The sequence below is a fragment of the Girardinichthys multiradiatus genome, chromosome 12 (assembly GCF_021462225.1).
Source record: "Girardinichthys multiradiatus isolate DD_20200921_A chromosome 12, DD_fGirMul_XY1, whole genome shotgun sequence".
Lineage (NCBI taxonomy): Eukaryota > Metazoa > Chordata > Actinopteri > Cyprinodontiformes > Goodeidae > Girardinichthys > Girardinichthys multiradiatus.
The window spans coordinates 13,237,736-13,258,651 of NC_061805.1; the positions used below are offsets into that span (position 1 = coordinate 13,237,736).

The following is a 20,916-nucleotide window of genomic DNA, read 5'->3' on the forward strand; positions in this document are numbered from 1 at the left end:
GGAACACCACCTCGCCTCCCACAGCCGAGCTACCTTACCTCGGCAACGGCTGTGTAGACCTGCAAAATCTGCTCGTGGCCTTTGACCTGCCGCACGCTAATTTTGCAGGAGAGCTGGGCGGTGGCAGGGCTGTATCTCTCCAGCGAAAAGGCACAGTGCAGGGGCTGTTGGTTGCTGCACCACACTTGAGGGAAGGAGAATTCCTGAGGAGGCAGAGCAATAAATAAAACAAAGGGACATCAGAAGCACAGTACACAGCAATGTTAAGATAGGCTCCAAATAAAATGATTGAGTGTTCTCTATACTGTCACATTCAAAGGAGCTTCCAAATCAGCAGGTAAAGTGCTGGCTTTCAAGTTTCTACTGTCCCAGGGTTTCTCCTATTGTGAGGAAATAACTAAAGAGATAAAGAGAAGGTCTTATTCAGGCATTCAAAGACAACCTGAATCAAAAGTTGTGATACCAAACACAGCTTCTAGGCACTGCGTGAAAATGAATTCATACTCCACAAACCTTTTTCACATATAGTCATGTTAAGAACACAAACTTAAATGTTTCTCTGTGGTATTTTATAAGATAGACCAGCACATGGTATTCCATGATTAGGAATTAAAAATAAATTTTTTATTTCTTTTACCAGACCCTAATACTCTGATACCCCTTAAAGGAAATTCAGTTCAATTCAAATAATCGTCTTGAGAATTCACCAAATGAGTAAATAGCATCCACCTGAATGTAAATTACTCTAGATGTAAAACCAGCTGTTCTGTGGAGGCCTCATAGTGAGGACCAAGGGACACAGCGGACATGCCAGAGATAAAGTTTTGGAGAAGCTAAAAGCAGGGTTAGGGTTATAAAATACCCCAGGTTTTCAACATCTTTAGATGTGTACATGATGTGACACACTTTAATCTAATGTGTCACCTCAGGTACACATAATGCCATGTGTGGAGGAATACTAACACTACACATCACACTGAACACAACATTCCCATGTAGAAACAAGGTGGTGGCAGATTTGGGGATGCTTTTCTTCAGCAGGGACAGGGTGGCTGCCAAGAGATGATGGGAAAATGGATGGGGCTAGTTGCAAAAGACTTGGGCAAAGGTTTACCGCACAGCAGGACAACAGCCATAACAATTCAGCCAGCGCTACAATGGAATGGTTAGGATCAAAGCTTGTTCATGTGTTAGAATGGCCCACTCAAAGTCCAGACCTAAATTCAACTGAGAATCTGTGGCCAGATTTGATGTTTAGAATCATTTTCCATTCGCTGCGAACAAGTTAGTCACGGTATTTTGCAAAGCCAAAAAGGACAAAAAATTAAAGTCTGTGCAAAGCTTGTAGAAACAACCCCCAGACTTGTAGCTGTAACTGCAGTGAGAGGTAATTCTACAAAGAACTGAAACAGAGGGGTGAGTGCAAATGCCCACCACACTTTTCAGTTTTTTGGGGGTTAAAAATTTAAAACCATGTACTGTATCAGTTTCTTTCCATTTAAAAAATGTGCTGGTTTATTAAAAGCAGCCCCAGTATTATAAATTAAAGTTTGCAGTTGTAGCATGACAATAGAGAATAGGGATGAATAAAACATGTTGATCAGTGGGGAAGTGTCAGTTTCGGTTAGAGATCTCAGCCATATCTGAACATTAAAGGTGAACAGCTCCTAATGACGGCCTGTGTGCCTACAGGAAACTTAACCCTTATGTTTTTTGATCTGGGCTGCCCGCTGCAGCTCACAATGACTAATAATGCAGCCTGAGGTCATAGACACCAGAGGAAGAAAGGTTGCAGACGTGGAAACCTGGGACGCTTTCTGGCACTAAAAGCTGAATTGATCTATGTCAGCTATTATTCTGCACCTGCTCCATGTAAACTGGCTCTCGCAGCCTGCCTGCCATCCCCGGGCATTCATAAATAAGGTGGCGGAGAAGGCGGGTGTTTTCTGAAACACTTTCATTCTGTATTCAGATCTTCAAGCAACAGAAACATACAGGGGGGAGAATTCTGCAAATGACAACAAAAAGCAATACAAAGCATTCAGACTGCACTCCTAATGTGGTTTGCATCTTAATGCTCCTGCTCGCAAAACAAACACAGCACCATTAATCCTCGCTCATGTCTCATGTTTACAGTCTCTGCAGGAGAAAAAACACCCAGAATGATGGCAGTTTTGACATTAGAAAACTATTTGAAAGAACACAAAATATAAAACAAGTCAGAATGTTGTGTGTGTTCTTGTTGAGGTGTATTTGATGAGCTAAAGGTGTGGCTGTGTCAGGAGTAGCTACGGGAGCTGCTTTGTGCCAACCTGCTTTCAGGTTGATACATTTCTTTTGACCATAAACACCCAAAACCTAAATAGATCGGGGGTTTTTCCCAGGAGGTACATGACTATTTTGCATTTGTTAGATTTCCAAGAAGGTCAAAGGTGCAGGGTGGATGAGGTGTATATAAAATCCTTTTTATATGTGTCACTGCTATTAAACCTAGAGTTTTAGAGCAATTCTGGTTATTTAGTAGAAAACAAAATATTGCTAATGCAACAAAAAATCCTGGCCTGTCTTTCAATGTATGCCTAACAAATTAACTACTGACAAAATGAAATCAAGGTGTTATTGATTCATTCTGATCAGAGACGCGGGCCACCTTAGCTGACTCCTTTTGATGCTGTGAATCAGCGGCCCCCATTTTGGATCTAGGTGCTGCCTTTTCATACATTGCTATTTCCAATTTTTACTTGTTAACAAACCATTTTGGACCAATGGATTTTAACCATGGCGAATCTGTTTTTTGTAGTTGTGTGTTTTGATGAATTATGGCAATAAATAGTAAAAAAAGCTTAAATCTTCATAGAGTATTAAGATTTTATTTCACACCCTATTTCCATTGATGTTGGTTCTAATGCCCTTTTGAAACAGTGGACTCTTAGAATGGGAGATTATTATGGAAGCCATAGGCAAGTGAAAAAGAAAAATAGACTCATTTTCCAAGTGTGACCAAATTATCTTTTTTCTCATGGCTTTAGAAGTTAGCTGCAATTAAAAAAAATCTAAATAAAAATATTTTTATTTTTATTTTTTGTTTTTTCTGCCTGGATAGGCAAGTGAGATAAAAAAAAAAGTTTTCAGAGGCTTATTTTGCTCTTCCACTAGAGGCACTGGAGTAAAACCAGCAGCCTTTACTAACAGCTGTATTGCTAACTGAATAGTCAAAGGGCTGGTTTCCAAGAACCAATGTCCAATTTCCTAACTAAGATTGTTGTATAGTAAAATAAAATACAATATTGATCGTGGATGTTTGTAGGACACATGAACATTGCCCACCTGTCAGTACATGCTCATCATAACCTGTCACAATAAATTAGAAAGGGATATAATAAATCACCAGGCAAAAATTTAATTAATTGTAGTTAGTGTAATTATTTATTTATTTATTTATATTTTAGTAACAGCTGAAAAAAAACTCACTCACTCTATTACATGATAGAAAATCAGTTTAAATCATAAGTTGTCAAAGCAGGTAGGAAATGTCCCCCTTGGCAGGTTTCAACTGATGAATGATTAGTACCTAAAGCCCCTCAGCACAGCTCCCCTTCACACAGGAAAAATGACCAACATCTGTTTAAATGTTGTGTTTACAGATGAGAACCATTCCTGTGGTACAACTAGAACTTAACAGAAGTCATACGTTGGAAAACAAATGTAAAATGACTGAAACAGGGAAGAAAAAAAAACTGGGAATATTCAGCCAATCAGAAATGCTTTTAAATAAAGTGTTGTTGCCCCCCTACACTGCCTCTCGCCTGGTAAACCATGTGTAGAGTAACATTTACTGATATGTTGCCCACCCGAAACACACTCTCCCAGTTTTGTTTAGTGAATGCTTTACCTTGACAAAGATTTTCTTTGTGGAAAACCTTTCCATTACAAAGGCCCAATTTATAGCCGAACCTGCTCCTCTAAATACACGAACGATAAAGGTTCATTGCTGGTCTACATGTGGAACAAATTAGGTTAGAATTGGACCATCTTCTGAGAGCTGAACTTCTAGGAGCTGTTTTTGTCAATTAGTGTGTTAGTCTAATTTTAACCTTGATAATGACAGATCTCTGGCTAAAATAATATCAAAATGTTCAAACCCAAAATAGTTAGTGCTGCGATTGCTCAGAGAACTGCTCAGATATGAGTTGTTTAGAGTTCAGTGGAATCTCTGACATCATTAATGGAAAAGCAAGTGCTGCTCACACTGTGTGATTGATAAGTGAACCCAGGAGGAGCGCTTCAGAAACATGTAAATGAGCGTTTGCCTCCAGTGCCTGTTCTGTGTTCACACCATATGCCTTTTGCAGTTGCTGCTGTGGTTGGTTACCTGACATGTAGTAAAGGGTTTGATGCTCCACAGGAACTGAGGGACATCCTGGATCGACACCTGGAGGCTGAAGGTGTTTGCTCTGAAAGGCAACATCTTTGGCTCTTCGAGGAGCTGACCCCCTCTGGTCCTCTCTGCAGCCACCACTCCCTGAGGACGACAGAATGGACAGCATATTATGGAAGAGAGAAAAATGAGGTGAAACAGTGGAAAGTGAGGAGGAAAAAAACAAAAGCAGATAAACAAACAGGACGGGAAAATAAGGAAAACAGAAAAGAAACAACAATTAGAGGAAAGGAAGGAAATAAAGGGAACAGGGCAAGCTATTACACAGACCATGAAAAGATGAAAAGAAAGCTGATATAGGAAACCAAATGTGAGGAAAAACAAAAAAAAACTAGATTTATGCTGACTACATCAGAAAACCAAGAATCCTCCTTCCGTCTGAAGGTACACTACCTTTGCATATCAGCACTGAGGCTTGTTGCTAATCCTTTCCTTTGTCACATCCACTAATTGACTCATCGCAAATATTAACACAGAAGCAGGCTGCCATGAAGTGACATACAAGTTGCGCTCCCAATTAGCATCCCATTTGCGGCTGTGACATGACAGACTACAGCTCGATGGTAATGCCAGGGTGATTGGTATGTTGGGTGGATGTTGTGTGAGACGAGTGGAAGCACGGTAGCAGGCGTCCATCCCCTGAATAGAATCTGAAATGATGAAAGAGCACTTTGATTATGGCTCGCAGGTATTCATCTGTCATCACTGCTTAGTATCACCATGAATGGTTTAACATCTGGCTGCCTTTCCAAAATTGCTTTTTTTAGGGAAAACAGTGAGAACACAGCTGTGGCTTTCTGCAATTCTTTGGGTGTTGCTACCAAGCAGCCAGACCTTCTTGTTATTTTTTATTGTGGTATCACTGTCAAAGCCTTTTAAAAATGGACATGGCTTCTTTTTCTCTCATTTGTAGTCTGATTCCAAACATTAGACCTCAAAAACCCAGATACCCTGTAACACGTTAACATGTTTGCCTTGCATTTAAATCATGGATGATGTATGTTGCTGTAGAAAGTAACACCTCTTTGCTGAATGTCTAAGTTTACATTCAGCTCACAAGATAAGACAGCACTCGATACCGAGTTCACAATAATGAAACAACATATTAATGATATTTGGATATTAAGAATCCATATTCATGTTTTCACAAATAATTCAATTATATTCAGTTTTATTTATATAGTGTCATTTCACAACACATGTCATCTCAAGGCACTTCACAAAGTCAATTCAATCAAATCACACAGATTTCAAGTCAATTTCAAATAACACAAAATTGGAGAGTAGCATGAGAATATAGCAGAGAGTGAAAGTGGTCATTGTGTCCTCCAGCAGCCTAAGCCTATAGCAGCATAACTACAGAGATAGCTCAGGATAACCTAGGCCACTCTAACTATAAGCTTTATCAAAAAGGATAAAGAAAAAAATAGGATAAAGAATCTTTAAATATCAAACTATGTTTTATAGAATCTCTATTCAGTGTAGAATTATCCAATTTAATTTTGACAATTCAAAATATTTTAGATTCTAAACTGCAATGCCCTATGAAATTTTATAAAAGGTGTGACATAGCTCTTTAGTTTGTGATTGGAATCCACAAAACAGATGCTAACTTTAGCTCTGTTAGTGGCTAATGGTTAGCCAATAATGGTCTTCTTGTAGTGCTTATCTTTCACTCTGCCACAGTTTCTACTGGGTGTCCAAACTGCTGCCACATGAAGAATGCAAAATTGGTGTGGACTTGTATAATGCATAGCTAACCCAGGATTGTCAGCTAGTATGACATACAATATTTATACAAACAGACAATTTTATACAAAATCAGGAATTGCCATGTCTTAGTTTAGTCTCAAACACAGATATAGGGTTAGCTTAGATTTGCTGAAGTCAGGTTCTGTTAAGGTTTTATCAGTAATGGTTCCCTTGACAGTGACAGAAACATGTCATATCTCTGTGAGCTTGTTAGAAAAGTAAATCAACCCTTAGAGTTTTGGAAAACTGACAACCTAGTCCGATATTGTCAGTCCATACATCTTAATGTATCTTAAACTGTATTAATGTTCACCTTGGTGCTGTTTTGTCCAGCTAAACAGCACACATAGAAACACTTGTTTCTATGTGAAGTCATGCTGCAATCAATCAGGTCAGCTGCAACTACTTTGGTAAAATCCTTGTCCTGCACACAGCAACTTTGTATCATACCATCCCACCTCACATATACATCTTAAAAGCAAAGGTTACAAAATAACGCGCCGGGAAAGTTAGACAATCTTCTGCTTTGTTGCTTTTTTTTAAATTTCCTTTGACGCTTCGACACTTTGAATTGCCTTGTAATGACTAGTGCTATATCAACAAACTTGCCTTTATCTATGCCAGGCTATGCAAATGTCCCATGTTCTGCTGCAAAAAATGCTGAGAAATACAATATAAGCGTAAATTGCTTGAAACAGTGAGCCTGGTCACTAAACACACCGTTCTTAAACGGCACTGGTTTTCAGACTTAAAGTTGTAAAAGTCATTTGGATCAGTTTGGTGTGATGTCATTTACAGATCCAGATTCAGACATCCAAGGTAAAGGTCAAGAAGCCTTGCCTTTTGCCTATTCAGCCTCAGCTGCTTCTGGCACACATTAGAGCTGTAGTTGCTGTCCTATTATTTCTTATCTTGTTATTTATGTCGCCGTTTGTAAAAAGGCATGTTATGACAGTAGGGAATGGAACATCATCTTTTTTCCATATCTAAGGGTCAGTTGGGCACTGAAACTGGGTATACAGTTTCAGTGCCCAAGTGGTCACGGAATTATTATCTTAATTAATCAGAGAGTAAGCTGGAGTCATTTGAACAATTCAGCAGGATAGAGGTAAGGGAATCTTCACCTGGGCAGACAACACATCTAGATAGCATAGCATAAGACTCCAACTGATGACAGTCCAACCAACTTATCTAAATCAGCTAATCATGTTTTTGATCACTTTAGGGCTTCCAGACTACATATAGATAATTGAACTTCCACCTCCAGATTACAAGGCAATTACTAGGTATGACTAAAAAGTGATGTGGCAGCAAGTAATTTCTAATCTAAGAACTGGATTTTGAAAAAGACATGTTTCTTGTCCTCATGTTTAGAGCAATGTAAAAAACAATTTTTAGACACAACAATATACATGGCAAGACGATTGTTTTAGATTGGCTCTTTGTTACATTTTTAACATGTAGACAGAACACTGGTTCATCGCTGGGATTAAGGAGAGTTACTGATCATGTTTGGATACTGGTGTGAAAATAAGTGAAAAAGCACCAAATGTCAAGCCTGTTTGCATTTCTGCCCAGCATGTGTTTTCATTCTTCAGCCCCACCCTCATTCATATTGTCTAAAAATAAAATAATAAAATAAACTGAGGTGGTTTGTGAACCATTCCATGGCCAGTAAAAATGTCTTAATGTGTTGTTTGACACGTCTCACCTGACTCATCCTGTTTAATTTTTCAGACCTGACGAAATGATGCAATTTGCTTTAAAGGGTTAGAAAGAATTTTTGACCTTCACATAGCCTTGAGTTCATTTTCTGTATGTGATGTGAAGTTATAGTTGTATGAGATCAGCCAAGATGAGTACATAGAATGAAACAAAAAAGCTGGAGCTGTCCATGACTTTTAATAGTAACCTATGATTTGGGACCAATTCATAAATGTCTGTGTCATACTAAGCCACAATGCAGTGAAGGATTTCAGCTAAAGGATCATAAATGAGCTCTTTCTGCAGTGGAGCAAAGCAAACCTATGCTGGGAGCTTCATACAATAGTCATTCAAGCAAATGTATAAACGTTTGTCCAATAAACAAGGGTTTATAACAGAAAATCAGCAGAACATTAGTAATAGCTTTCTACTTTAAAATCCTTTGAGCAATAGTGCTGTTTTAGGCTTCTTGTATTGTTTTCTGTGTTTTTATGTGATTGCAGACCAAATATATCTGGGTAGCGGAGTGTTTCACAAAATGGGGCCTCACAATTGACATGTAGGTGACTTGATAATAAATTTATTTTGCATCCTGGTTCTTAAATGTCAACACAATTACTGGGTGTGCTATGGGCTATTTGTTGGTGGATATTAGTGCCGTAAGCAGATGATAATACTGGATTGCATCATTGATCCAGAAATTAAACCTGGTTGTGATGGAAAATGCTTATGTATAGTCTCCTCTCACACTAATACTGTTAAGTGTAAAGAGGTTACACATTTTTGTCTACTGCTTACTCATGATGGTGTTGCTACAGGATTGATTGTGTGTTGTTCTGTAAAGGTTGCAGTGAATCTATCTAAGGTTTAGGAAATAACTGTAACAAAGAAATGCTTAATGATTGGAATGATTCATTAGTTCATAACTCCCTGGTCTTTCCCTATTTGACTGCATTCTCAATCTACAACAAACAAATTGTAACTTAAATGAGTCAAGTACACAACTAATGTGCTCTCAGCAATTTGAAAGCACAGACAACTTGGGCCCGTATTCACAAGGATTCCCAGAGTCCTCTAAGAGAGCTACTTTCTTAGCCTAAAAATGTTTGCCAAGGACTCCTAGCTTTAGAGTGATTCACTTCGCTGCTGATAGCGACTCTGAGCAAGGAGATGGCAGAAATTCCTCTTAGTGAGGAGGTGTAGTTGACCCCATTGCTAGGTGTGCAATGTCTTCTAAGAGCTGTGATTAGTTGTTAAAAGAAAAAACAAAAAAAATCACAAATGCGTACCTAGTAATCAATGGAGACAAATTAATAGATGATGATGACTTAGCAAAATTAAATTAATTGACACACAGCATCAAAATGTTTGAACGTAGCTGGTTTACATTCTCACCATTATATATATAGATATATATATATATCTGTATATATATATATAGATATAGATATAGATATAGATATATCTATCTATCTATATATATATATATATATATATATATATGTATATATATATACAGACTCAGAAAAAGGCAAAGTGACAGCGGCAAGATTGGCTTAGTTAAGCTTAAGGGTAGGAGACAAGAAGTCCTTCCCGCTAATCAAAAGCTTTTGCTCAAAGGATTTTTGCAAGCTAACCATAATAAACATGTCCAGTGTGCATATGTTGAACAGCCCACAACATCCCCTTGCCTGTGGGTGTGTTTGTAGATTGTTGCCTGATCTCTCTACCAAAGCAAGTCCCATATAAAGTCCCTGTTGTGTTGAGAAACAAAACTAACCATGACATCACATTGCCCGCTAACTATGCAATAGCAGAGTTAGTTGCCCCTGATTGCGTCATGCCATGTCTTGAGCCTAAGAAAAGTGATCAAAAAATCTCTGCAACTTGCAACTCCCAGCAGCAGACCTCAAGCATGAGATCCCCTTTCAGTTTTGACTTTGGGGCGTTACCATTATCTGAAGAGTGGAAGAAAAACATAACTGAGAAACTGGGTTTTAACAACTGTATGATTGTTATAAGTTCATGTGTCCATTTACTTAACTATTTAGAGGGTGGATCCCTGCACAATCGAGACGGTAGCATCATATCAATTCACTGTTGTTCATTGTATAAAGAATATCTGTCAGACCCTCTCTGTCTCTGTCTTTCTCTGTTTAAATTCCAGTATTGTTTAAAATATTGGGTTTAAAGTTTAAAAGTTGATATTTATTTGTATTTGCTCTGCGAGAGAACAGTTGTTTACACGTAAGAATGCTGCTGGGGAAGTCGTCCACACAAGTGACGCAAAGCACCACGGGTTATAAGAAAAAGGTGGATAAAGGTTATTTCCTTAGCCTAGCTTTTGCAAGATTTTCTGCTGTTGAGACAGAGGTCAGGAAGTCTTAATCAAACATTTTATCAATGGAACCTAGCTTGTAAGAAAACAAACGAGAAGGAGCCTTATTATTCAATGCAAGCTAAAGACAACTATGCTTAAAATTCACACATTGTAACATTAGTTATTTTAACTGTAATAATTTGATAAATAATAAATCACACTCATGCTAATAAAATGACAATAACATAAACTCTAATTCAAGCTATATCTAATGTTTTTTAAGTATTTTAAGTTAAATCTAATTTAAGGCATTATATTCCAGTTGGCAATGCATGTTAATTTCTTTAAATTTAACACAGTCAAGCAGCAACCTGCCATTAATTCTGGCACTTAAAAAATGCCTCATTTAGGGAGGGCAAACTTGTGCTTCGTGCATGAGCAAGGAAGCAAGACTGTGCAGGTTTTTCTGCAAACTGCCCGTTTAAATCATTTGAGAAGTGGTCTGCCTGTGCTGTTGGCAATTTGCATCTAAGTAGTCCACACAAATCACTTTTGTGAAACGGGCCCTTGGAGATGTGATGTCTTGTTTGAAACAGTTAGGATGTAATTAGTTAAGATTTCAATCAAACAATGCTCAATGAGTAATGCTGTTTGATAAATTAAAAACTCTAAAGTCTTCAATTTGAATTTTTCAATATAAAAAAAACGTTCCAACACACATATGATAATTTTTGAAAATGTAAACTGAACATTTATCTGCTAGGTTCAAGATTAACCAGTTATATGGTACAGTATTATGCTTTTGTGTCCCTTCCACAATTGTTTCCAGCTTCCTGCTGATTGTGAATCCGCTCTGTGATTCACTTTGTCCTGGAGCTCTGGAAAAAACACAACAGAGATATGCTGCTAACAGGAAGGAACCCAAGGGATGTGCAAAACGTCTGGCATCTGCTCGGCAGGCTGTGAACTCATAAAGCAAAGCTAGAGCGCATCTTAAAGCCAGCTGCTGCAACATAACAACATGGTTGGGAGTCAGTCACCGGGTTCTCCGTGCTCAGTTCAACTCCTCTCTGGGGAGGAAGGGGAAGCTTGATTTTCCTGATGTTCATTGACAACACCTCATTTTTCAAAAACCCTGTACAGTTGCTTGCTAAAAGATGATCCAGTCAATCAAGTAAAAAATTATTAACATTTGAAAGGCAGTATAACACTATGACAGTGAACGCCTCAGTCTATTAATAGCACACGAAGAGCATCCGTCAGGGCTATCTCAAAGTTCCCACAACACAGCCGTTTTGTTTCACTGTGGTAATGAACCTGCCATCACTCACATGGTGTCACTCTCTGCAGTCCCTGCTGCCTGATTAAAACAAGGCAACAACCACACACAAGATGTGCATTCTGAATCTAGGCCATAACCCTCATAATCCCTGAAGTGCATCTGTGCATCCTTCTGTTTTTGACAAAGACACAAGATGATTTTTTGGTCAATATACACAATAAATCACTTCCTGTGAAGGTTTTGTACTTTAGAATAATTATATCTAATTAGTTGATTATGTTCACTATAAGGTCATGGGTTCAACTAGGTCCTAGGTTTGACTCCCGGGTCTTTCTGCATGGAGTTTGCATGTTCTCCCCGTGCATGCGTGGGTTCTCACAGGGTACTCCGGTTTCCTCCCACAGACCTAAAACATGACTGTTAGGTTAGTTTGTTACGGATTTCGAATCTCCGGTTCTGTAAAGCTTTGATATGCCCATACTGATTTTGTCTGATTCCAACTACAATATGAAAAGATAAAAAGTCAGCACTCAACATCTTTGATTTTCTAGCTTTCCTCGTGTGAGCTATCATTATTTATCTGTATTTGGAACAGAGACAACATCACACCATCGTGTGACAGCTAATATTAGAAAGAAAAACCACAAAATGTTACCAGATTTCACATTTTAAACTGGCATTTACATCTAATATTAGCAATTGATGTGGTTAGACTCGGCTAGTACTACTTAAACCAGTCTCCAGTTACTGTAAATTCCTTTGAACATGTAGATAACTCAGAGAATCCTAAAAGTCTGTCAACAAATCTTCCATGTTTAATGACAGAGGTTTAAAGCCCAAAATTATAAAACAGAGCGAGCAACTTTTCTGCACTCCAACTAACCTTCCTGTTATCTGCTCTTTCTCTCGCTCTCGATGTCTTGCAGCCAGAGATGTCATGATGTGTTTTTTCCTCATAAACAGTTTTCTCCATCCTTCTGCTTTCACTGACCTTAGTTTGAAACACCTCACCGTGCATAACTTTGAGTCTTCTTCCCATTTTAGAGCTTTTTACAACAAAGACTGGTCTTTTAAGCATGACCTGGTTCCAGCAGTGATGTTTGGTGTGTTCACTGATTGAAAAAAGAAATTATTTTTAAATTCTTGATTCATCTGTAAGCCATTAGTTAGGGACAATCAAGCTCAGAATCATCCGGTCAACAGCTGATTGCTCTATTCCTCTCTACCACCTACATGTACCTTTTTAAGTCTTTTTTTTGTTGTTTTTATATTTCTTAATTTTCTTGCCACTTTGTTATTCACTCTGGGCATTATGTTTATGGAGTTCCTGTTTTGTAAAAGCATTGTCTTATTCATTCAAGTGAATGACTTCATCTGGAACTTTCCTTGCATTTGCATGTTTTCTAGTATTCAATGACATTATCTGATTGTGTAGTTCTAAGACTCCTTGTATGATTGGCAGGTGCACTGAGGTACAGATCCCTTTTAAGTTGGTAAACATTGTGACGTATTTGTGTGGGTAGGACATAGCTGGAGGCAGAAAGATTCCCCTGAGCACTTCACCAACAGTAGCTAGTAAGTTTTATGAGGTTTTATTTAGCAATGGCTGTAGAAAAATCTAAATTGATCTGAATATGTAAGGTTACTCACTTTCTGGGACAGTGATAGTTAACTTTAACAGACAAAACCAGATTTGTCGACCCATACACACTCACTCAGTAGATGTACGATCTGACAGGATTACCTCCATTTGTCCTGACATCTATACCTACCTGATAAAGAAACCGAGTGCGTATAGTAAAGACAAACCGAGAGGGTATAAATGCTTACATGCCTATAACTACGTACTGAATGGTCACGTACGTACGTACGTACTTGCATAGCTGGGTGAGTAACTTAGCTAATATCAGATTAGAAAGGTCATATTTGATATTGAACGCTTTAGTTGTTAAAACTTATGTTAGCTATCAGTGTGTTGTGTGTGTTGTTACCTGATATGAAGTGTGCGCAGCATACGCTAGCATTTTTTAGGATCGTTTCTGTCCAGTCTGCCTGTTTTATTGTGTTTAACCACAGCTGTTGACGTTTTTTTTTTGTCTGGCAGTGGCAGCAGGTATGCGAAAACATTTCAAATTGCCTGTACCCCGTCGATACTGGCAACCAAAACACAACAAGATGACATTTTAAACTCCTTGTCTAGCTGACCCTGTGCTGGTTCTTATCGGCTGCCTCCAGTAGTCAGTTTGTTTTGCCTCCAACAAACGCTGTGACCGTGATGTCGGAAAAAAAAGTTTATAGACATGGCATTACCATTAACACCTTAGGTTAACCTTATTTCGACCTAGATGTTTTAATTTAAACTTAAACATAGTGCAGACCAGGCAGATTTACCTTTATAACTTTCATTAGAAATCCTAAACACGTTTCCCAGGCTGTGCACTGACATCAAAACACCTTCTGGATATCGTATAGCGTGAAGTTGAATTCATATTTGTAAAAGCAAATAAAGAAGTTGTCAACATTAGTCATACATACCAACCAGAACTGCGACATTCTGTTAGAGTGACAGAGTTAATACACTTCTGATCTAAACCTTCCTTGAACAGGAAAGAAAATTACAGGCTTTGGCATTTGTTGATGTTTGGATCATATGAAGGTTGTAAGCAGAGCTTAAACATAAAAAAAAAAGAAGAAACAGCAACAAGAGACAAAAAAATAGAGGAGGCAAACCATTGAAAACTGCATTCTGAAAACTGCACAGCTGAATAAAAAATCATTGTAGAAAAAACGTTTTAACTTTTTTTTTTATCTCAGTCAACAGGGTGGGAAATAAATATTGGTCTATTTTAAGTCTTTTTTTATCTCAAGCTTGGAAAATTAAATGGGAAGAAAATATTTCTGTCCTCCTATTTTTGTAATACCACGTCTGTCCACTAAAAAGGGGTAGCGCAGCCAGCCAGCTAGGTGCAGGTGAGCGCAAAAAGTTATATCTTGTTTAAAAAACTCTAGAAGTCTGGTTTAAAAAGATATTCTGAGGTTGATATTACATGAGAAATTTTACCTTACAATGCCATATAATCAGCCCTTTAAAAATGAGGCTGATTTTAGATTCACTATGGTGGTTTACGAGACGCAAAGGCCTGCATCAGACCCAGGCTTCAGCGTGAGTTGGAGATAGCTCATCTCGACGAATATGGTCTGGTCCTTTCAGGGCTCACTGTCATTTTACAGCTACCTGTTTGATGTATAAAGTTAGTTTAAGTGAGATTTAAGGGTTGAAATCCCACTTATTAAACCTGACAGGGCACACCTGTGAAGTGAAAACCATTTCAGGTGACTACCTCTTGAAGCTCATCAACAGAATGCCAAGAGTGTGTGGAGCAGTAATCAAAGCAAAAGGTGGCTAGAACCTAGAATATAAGACATATTTTCAGTTGTTTCACACTTTTTTGTTCAGTATATACAGGGGTTGGACAATGAAACTGAAACACCTGTCATTTTAGTGTGGGAGGTTTCATGGCTAAATTGGACCAGCCTGGTAGCCAGTCTTCATTGATTGCACATTGCACCAGTAAGAGCAGAGTGTGAAGGTTCAATTAGCAGGGTAAGAGCACAGTTTTGCTCAAAATATTGAAATGCACAGAACATTATGGGTGACATACCAGAGTTCAAAAGAGGACAAATTGTTGGTGCACGTCTTGCTGGTGCATCTGTGACCAAGACAGTAAGTCCTTGTGATGTATCAAGAGCCACGGTATCCAGGGTAATGTCAGCATTCCACCAAGAAGGACGAACCACATCCAACAGGATTAACTGTGGATGCAAGATGAAGCTGTCTGAAAGGGATGTTCGGGTGCTAACCCGGATTGTATCCAAAAAACATAAAACCAAATCATGGCAGAATTAAATGTGCACCTCAACTCTCCTGTTTCCACCAGAACTGTCCGTCGGGAGCTCCACAGGGTCAATATACACGGCGGGCTGCTATAGCCAAACCTTTGGTTACGCATGCCAATGTCAAACGTCGGTTTCAATGGTGCAAGGAGCGCAAATCTTGGGCTGTGGACAATGTGAAACATATATTGTTCTCTGATGAGTCCACCTTTACTGTTTTCCCCACATCCGAGAGAGTTACGGTGTGGAGAATCCCCAAAGAAGTGCACCATCCAGACTGTTACATGCCCAGAGTGAAGCATGGGGGTGGATCCGTGATGGTTTGGGCTGCCATATCATGGGCATTCCCTTGGCCCAATACTTGTGATAGATGGGCGCATCACTGCCAAGGACTACCGAACCATTCTTGAGGACCATGTGCATCCAATGGTTCAAACATTGTATCTTGAAGGCGGTGCCGTGTATCAGGATGACAATGCACCAATACACACAGCAAGACTGGTGAAAGATTGGTTTGATGAACATGAAAGTGAAGTTGAACATCTCCCATGGCCTGCACAGTCACCAAATCTAAATATTATTGAGCCACTTTGGGGTGTTTTGGAGGAGCGAGTCAGGAACGTTTTCCTCCACCAGTATCACGTAGTGACCTGGCCACTATCCTGCAAGAAGAATGGCTTAAAATCCCTCTGACCACTGTGCAGGACTTGTATATGTCATTCCCAAGATGAATTGACGCTGTATTGGCCACAAAAGGAGGCCCAACACCACACTAATAAATTATTGTGGTCTAAAACCAGGTGTTTCAGTTTCATTGTCCAACTCCTGTAATTCCACATGTGTTAATTCATAGTTTTGATGCCTTCAGTGTGAAACTACAATATTCATAGTCATGAAAATAAAGAAAACTCTTTGCATGAGAAGGTGTGTCCAAACGTTTTGTCTGTACTGTATATTATTATGGACAGAGTTAGTTTATTGTATGATAATCGAATGTTCCTGAATGCGGTTGTACTTTAATCTAGATTTTGTTTTCTCACTTGCCTGTCAGGGTTTTTTTAATATCTAGATTGACACAAATAGTGTCAGAAGACCAATTAAGTTATGGAAAAATCTTGTAGCAATATTAAAACACCATGCTATTTCTTTCTTAGATTAAAGTCTATTTAACAACCCACTATCCAGTTGCTTCCATCATCAAGTGCAAGCTATTATTATGAGCCCTGCAAATGAAAATGTAAGCTTTTAGCCTGACACCCTGTTGTATCTGTGTTTGATATTCTTATTTTGAAGAAAGAGAGGAAGTATTTCTGAAAATGCTGTGTTGCATTATGAAAATTGACTAATAACAACTGCTTGTTGGGCTGATACACAACACTCAGATATATAAGCACTGAAGAAGCCTTCACCACATTTAAAATAGTATGGAAGAATTTTGGGAAACAATGACAGACAAGTAAACACTGCAGAAGTACTGCAACTTGCTAACCATTAGCTCCTAATGATGCTTAGGTTAGCATGTGTTTTCCTATTATTGTTGCATTAAATGCTATTTCACTTTTTTTTTCAGTCTAGACTACATTAGATCATCTCTAGTTTCTTAACTAAGATACTTACTTAGTACCTAATATCTCCTTGCCAGCAATGTTTAAAATACTTGCCTAGATAATACATATGTAAAAACAGAAAAAAATGGTTTCTTAGTTTTTCCCAAATAGCGTTACAGCCTTGTCTTGTAAATTGCGTTTCATATGTTTCCTCATCTCATGAGCTGGCTTGCCTCAAATAAATGGGGCTATACCAGATTTAGAGGACCCAGTTAGGGAATAAAAAGATACCACGATCAACCTTTCTTATGATAAATATTTACATTTGATAAATTAATGTAGAGCTTTACTTTTCCCCAATCCGCCTATTCAAACTAACCAGATGGATCAGTCTGACACAGCACACTGATGACCCTCTGTTGACTGGATACATATTGATGATGATGACTTTGCTTTGAAAGTAAACCTGCCAGCCAACCTGTCCAACTTAAGACAGCTCAAATCTCCAGTAAGCACACATGACATACACTTACAACGTGAAAAAACATAATGAAGTCACAGGGAGCTACAACACATTAGGTGGTATTTCTGTAACCTGATGTCCAAACTGCAGGAAAGTTGCAGTTTTCAGCCACTTGGGAAAAGAGAGGCTATTTGCTTCCACAATGGGATTCATTCATTCAGATACATTATAAACAAGCCGAAGCTGAGAAATTCTACAACGGAATGAGTTTGGAAGTTCATAAATTATATTCATGACTCTATCTTTGTTGGTAAAAAAGAGGACAAAGCAGTGCTGCGAGCAGGTAAATGGTGTTCTGCCCCCACCTGAAAGGCGTGTGGCGTGTCGTCCACACAGTACACCCGCAGGCTGTAGTTCAGGGAGCCAAGCTCCACGGTCCCAAACACGGCCAGCTTCAGCCTCTTCACTGCAGCCTGTGTCAGGGGCTCGCCCACCAGGGCGTACGAACCTGGCTGGTCCAGCAGCAGGTGGCAGCTGGTCAGATCCATCAGGCAGTAACAGGACGTCGACTCCTCTTCCACTGACATCACTTCCTGCAAAGAAAAACAACATGCATAAAAGTTGCAGCTCTCAGGATAACTAGAAAAATGTTAAACATATTTAATTTTCGAAAGCTCAGTTAAATGAAGTACATTCTACTCGTCTTTTCTGAGAAAAAATAAATGACACCAGAAAGCTGAAGATTTTGTCTGGGAGTAATAACATGAACATTTAAGGAAATTCTTCATTGACAAATGAAGAGATATATTCAAACAACTTCTTTTCTCATCGTTTTAGTCAAACCTTCTTATTGAAACAATTTTGTCCCTATGGTAATATCATACAACAAAGAACGTAGAAGATGTTTAAATCAAAGAAATAGAGGCACACAAATTTCTCTGATGTATACAGGGTCAGAATTATACATACAGGGTAAAATATATGCATATATACATATGTATTTGGAAATATATATGTATATTTCCAAATATATATGTATGTATTTAAGACCAATTTTAAGCAACAATAAACTGAAAATAGGTCCTAAAATACAAAGTGTAGGAGGACAATGACAAAGAAGGGATTTAGAGGGCCCCATGAGTAAGTTTAACCCTGGGCCCCAAAATGGCTAAATTTGTCTCCGAGTTGGCTAAGATTAGGGTACAAATGACTCTCTTTTATATAGAGCAGTGGTGTCCAAATGTTTTGCACTGCGGGCCAAAATTGGCAAGTTGAAAGTTCTCCGTTTTTTTTCTTACGATTAAAAACACAAAGTAATTTCATTCATTTCTTTATAACTCCTCAGCAATAAATTAAACATTCAATGTTTAAATGAAAAATAGTAAAAAAGAACACATTTTTAAGGGCAAAAAAGATTCTCAGACGTTTGTCTTAACAAAATAAAGTTTTTGGGTGAATGTTTTCCATTTTTTTGGTCTAGAAAATGAAATGATTTATTTTATTCCCAACAGCAAAAACAAGAACCTTTTGCGAAAACTTTTGCTGTATTTAGCCAAGTTTAATGAATGGGTGTGCCTAGGTCTGTTTTTGCATAAAAAGTCGCTTAATTGATTGTGACCCTTCAATGCAATTAAAATGAAAGCACAAAAACAGAGCTAATAAAAGAAAAACACCTTGTTTTGTAGCAAACATTTTCCATTTAAGAAGACATGAATTTGTCATTAAAAATCTTACCCTTAACAATTCCAAAAAGTGGCCATCTGCAGGTCCATTTGTTGGAGGGCCAAATTTATACCATTCTGGACCTGCGATCAGGCTCCACACAAAAAGTATTCCAAGGGCTGCAAATGGTACCTGGGCCACAATTTGGATAGCCTTGATATAAAAGGAATCCCAGCGGGGGTAACTTAGTAGCTGAGAGACGATTTTAGGCCAATTTAAAATATTATGTAATATGTGCATGTATATAACAGTCCACACATCTTGTGGTACAGTTTTGATTAAAAAACTTAGATGAACCTTTGAAAAAAACACTCGCCGGTAATCAGAACGGACACACTGTTGCAGAGAAGGCTTATAAGTTTTTTATAGAGTGAATAATTTGTCTGCATCCATATGATGACTTTAAAACTGTGCTAAATAACCTTAGCACAAAGCGAATGTGCTCTCAGATAAAAAGGTACGTGACATACGGTAAGTTTAATTACACAGCATGAACTCAGAAAGGTTGAAAGCAGGAACGTAGAAAACCATTTCCCAACATGAGTGATCTTGTTAGTACAGAGCTCAACAAAATGTAGTCATTACAAACAACACAGACTGTTATTTATGAGACAACTGGAGTAGCTGGAAAGCAATTCATTATTTCCAACTGGAATGAACAAATCTGTTTTCTCTTCACTCTTCCTTTCCTCTAAATCACACCTCAAGGGGACATTTCTCAAACAAAAGCTAATAAGGATAGGGAATGCATGTATATTTTTCAAGGAATCAGATTTTAACAGCAGTAAAATACTCCAGAAAAAAAAAAAGAGAGGTGCGATTCAGATTCCCCATCAGATATGTTCGAGTGGTTATTCAGAACCTTCTCACAGTTTTGTCACGCAGTATGTTGCGATCAGCTTCCTGGCAAGGACACAAAATCCATGAAATTCATGTGAAGGTACAATTTAATGAGGAGCTGTGAGACCAAACAGCGTGCTAAAACACAGCTGGAGGAGCCGTCTCCGCTCCCTCACAAATAATCAAGTTAACTGGCAAAGCGCCAATTAAAAGTCATACTACCAACAGTCATGTCGTGTGAGACGGTAAATCTGCACATGTTCACTTAATGCATCTTGCTTTACAGCAGCATTAGCCAAACGACAGTGCTTTAAAATCTCAGGCCGTATGGCTTGATGCCAACGTGCTCCAACCTGTGTTTTGTCCTTTTTTTGAAAGTAAAAACAGCAGCCGAGATAATCAGTTCAGCGAGAAGCAACACCTAAACAGCAAGCTCTCCGTTCTGTTCTGGTGTTGCTATATGACTGGAGACATTGCTCCTGCAGACCAGTCGTAGGGACTAAATGCATTTTCAGTTGCCTTATGGTGCAGATCCTGAACTGATTTACACATGTCAAAACCGGATTTTCCTAAAAGTAATTGGTAACCTAATTAGGAGGCACACAAAAAAGCCAATGTTGGATACAATTTTGGATGCAGCATCTGGACACAAGAAGATTTAAAGAAAATTTGGAGGGGCACAGTTTTTGTGTCATGTAAGAACAGGTAATGCTGCCTGAAGCAAATATGTTAAAGAATTCAAACATTGAGGAGGTGAGGAATTATAAAAGGTGTGAACAGAACAGAAGAATTACCATAAGTTTATTTGATCCTGGTGGAAATTGTTCATGAAGAACAAAAAGATGTACTTTGTTGCTAGATAGCAACAGTGCACACAGATGATCTGGTCAACAAGCCATGTTGCATTTTGTCGCAAAGGTTGGCGAGGAAGCTATAACTTTCCAAGCTGGAATT

At 38.5% G+C, this 20,916-nt stretch overlaps 1 protein-coding gene across 3 annotated transcripts in view; it reads right to left on the reverse strand.

Moving 5' to 3' along the window:
• Window positions 1-20,916, reverse strand: part of unc5db (unc-5 netrin receptor Db) — a 450,113-nt gene that overhangs the window by 16,319 nt on the left and 412,878 nt on the right. For all 3 annotated transcript variants that reach the window (XM_047381514.1, XM_047381513.1, XM_047381512.1), the window contains 3 exons: window positions 17,766-17,993; window positions 4,373-4,522; window positions 39-203 (listed from right to left, as the gene is read on the reverse strand). In XM_047381514.1, coding sequence (XP_047237470.1) covers window positions 39-203; window positions 4,373-4,522; window positions 17,766-17,993 — 543 coding nt within the window. The remainder of the gene's footprint in view (window positions 1-38; window positions 204-4,372; window positions 4,523-17,765; window positions 17,994-20,916) is intronic.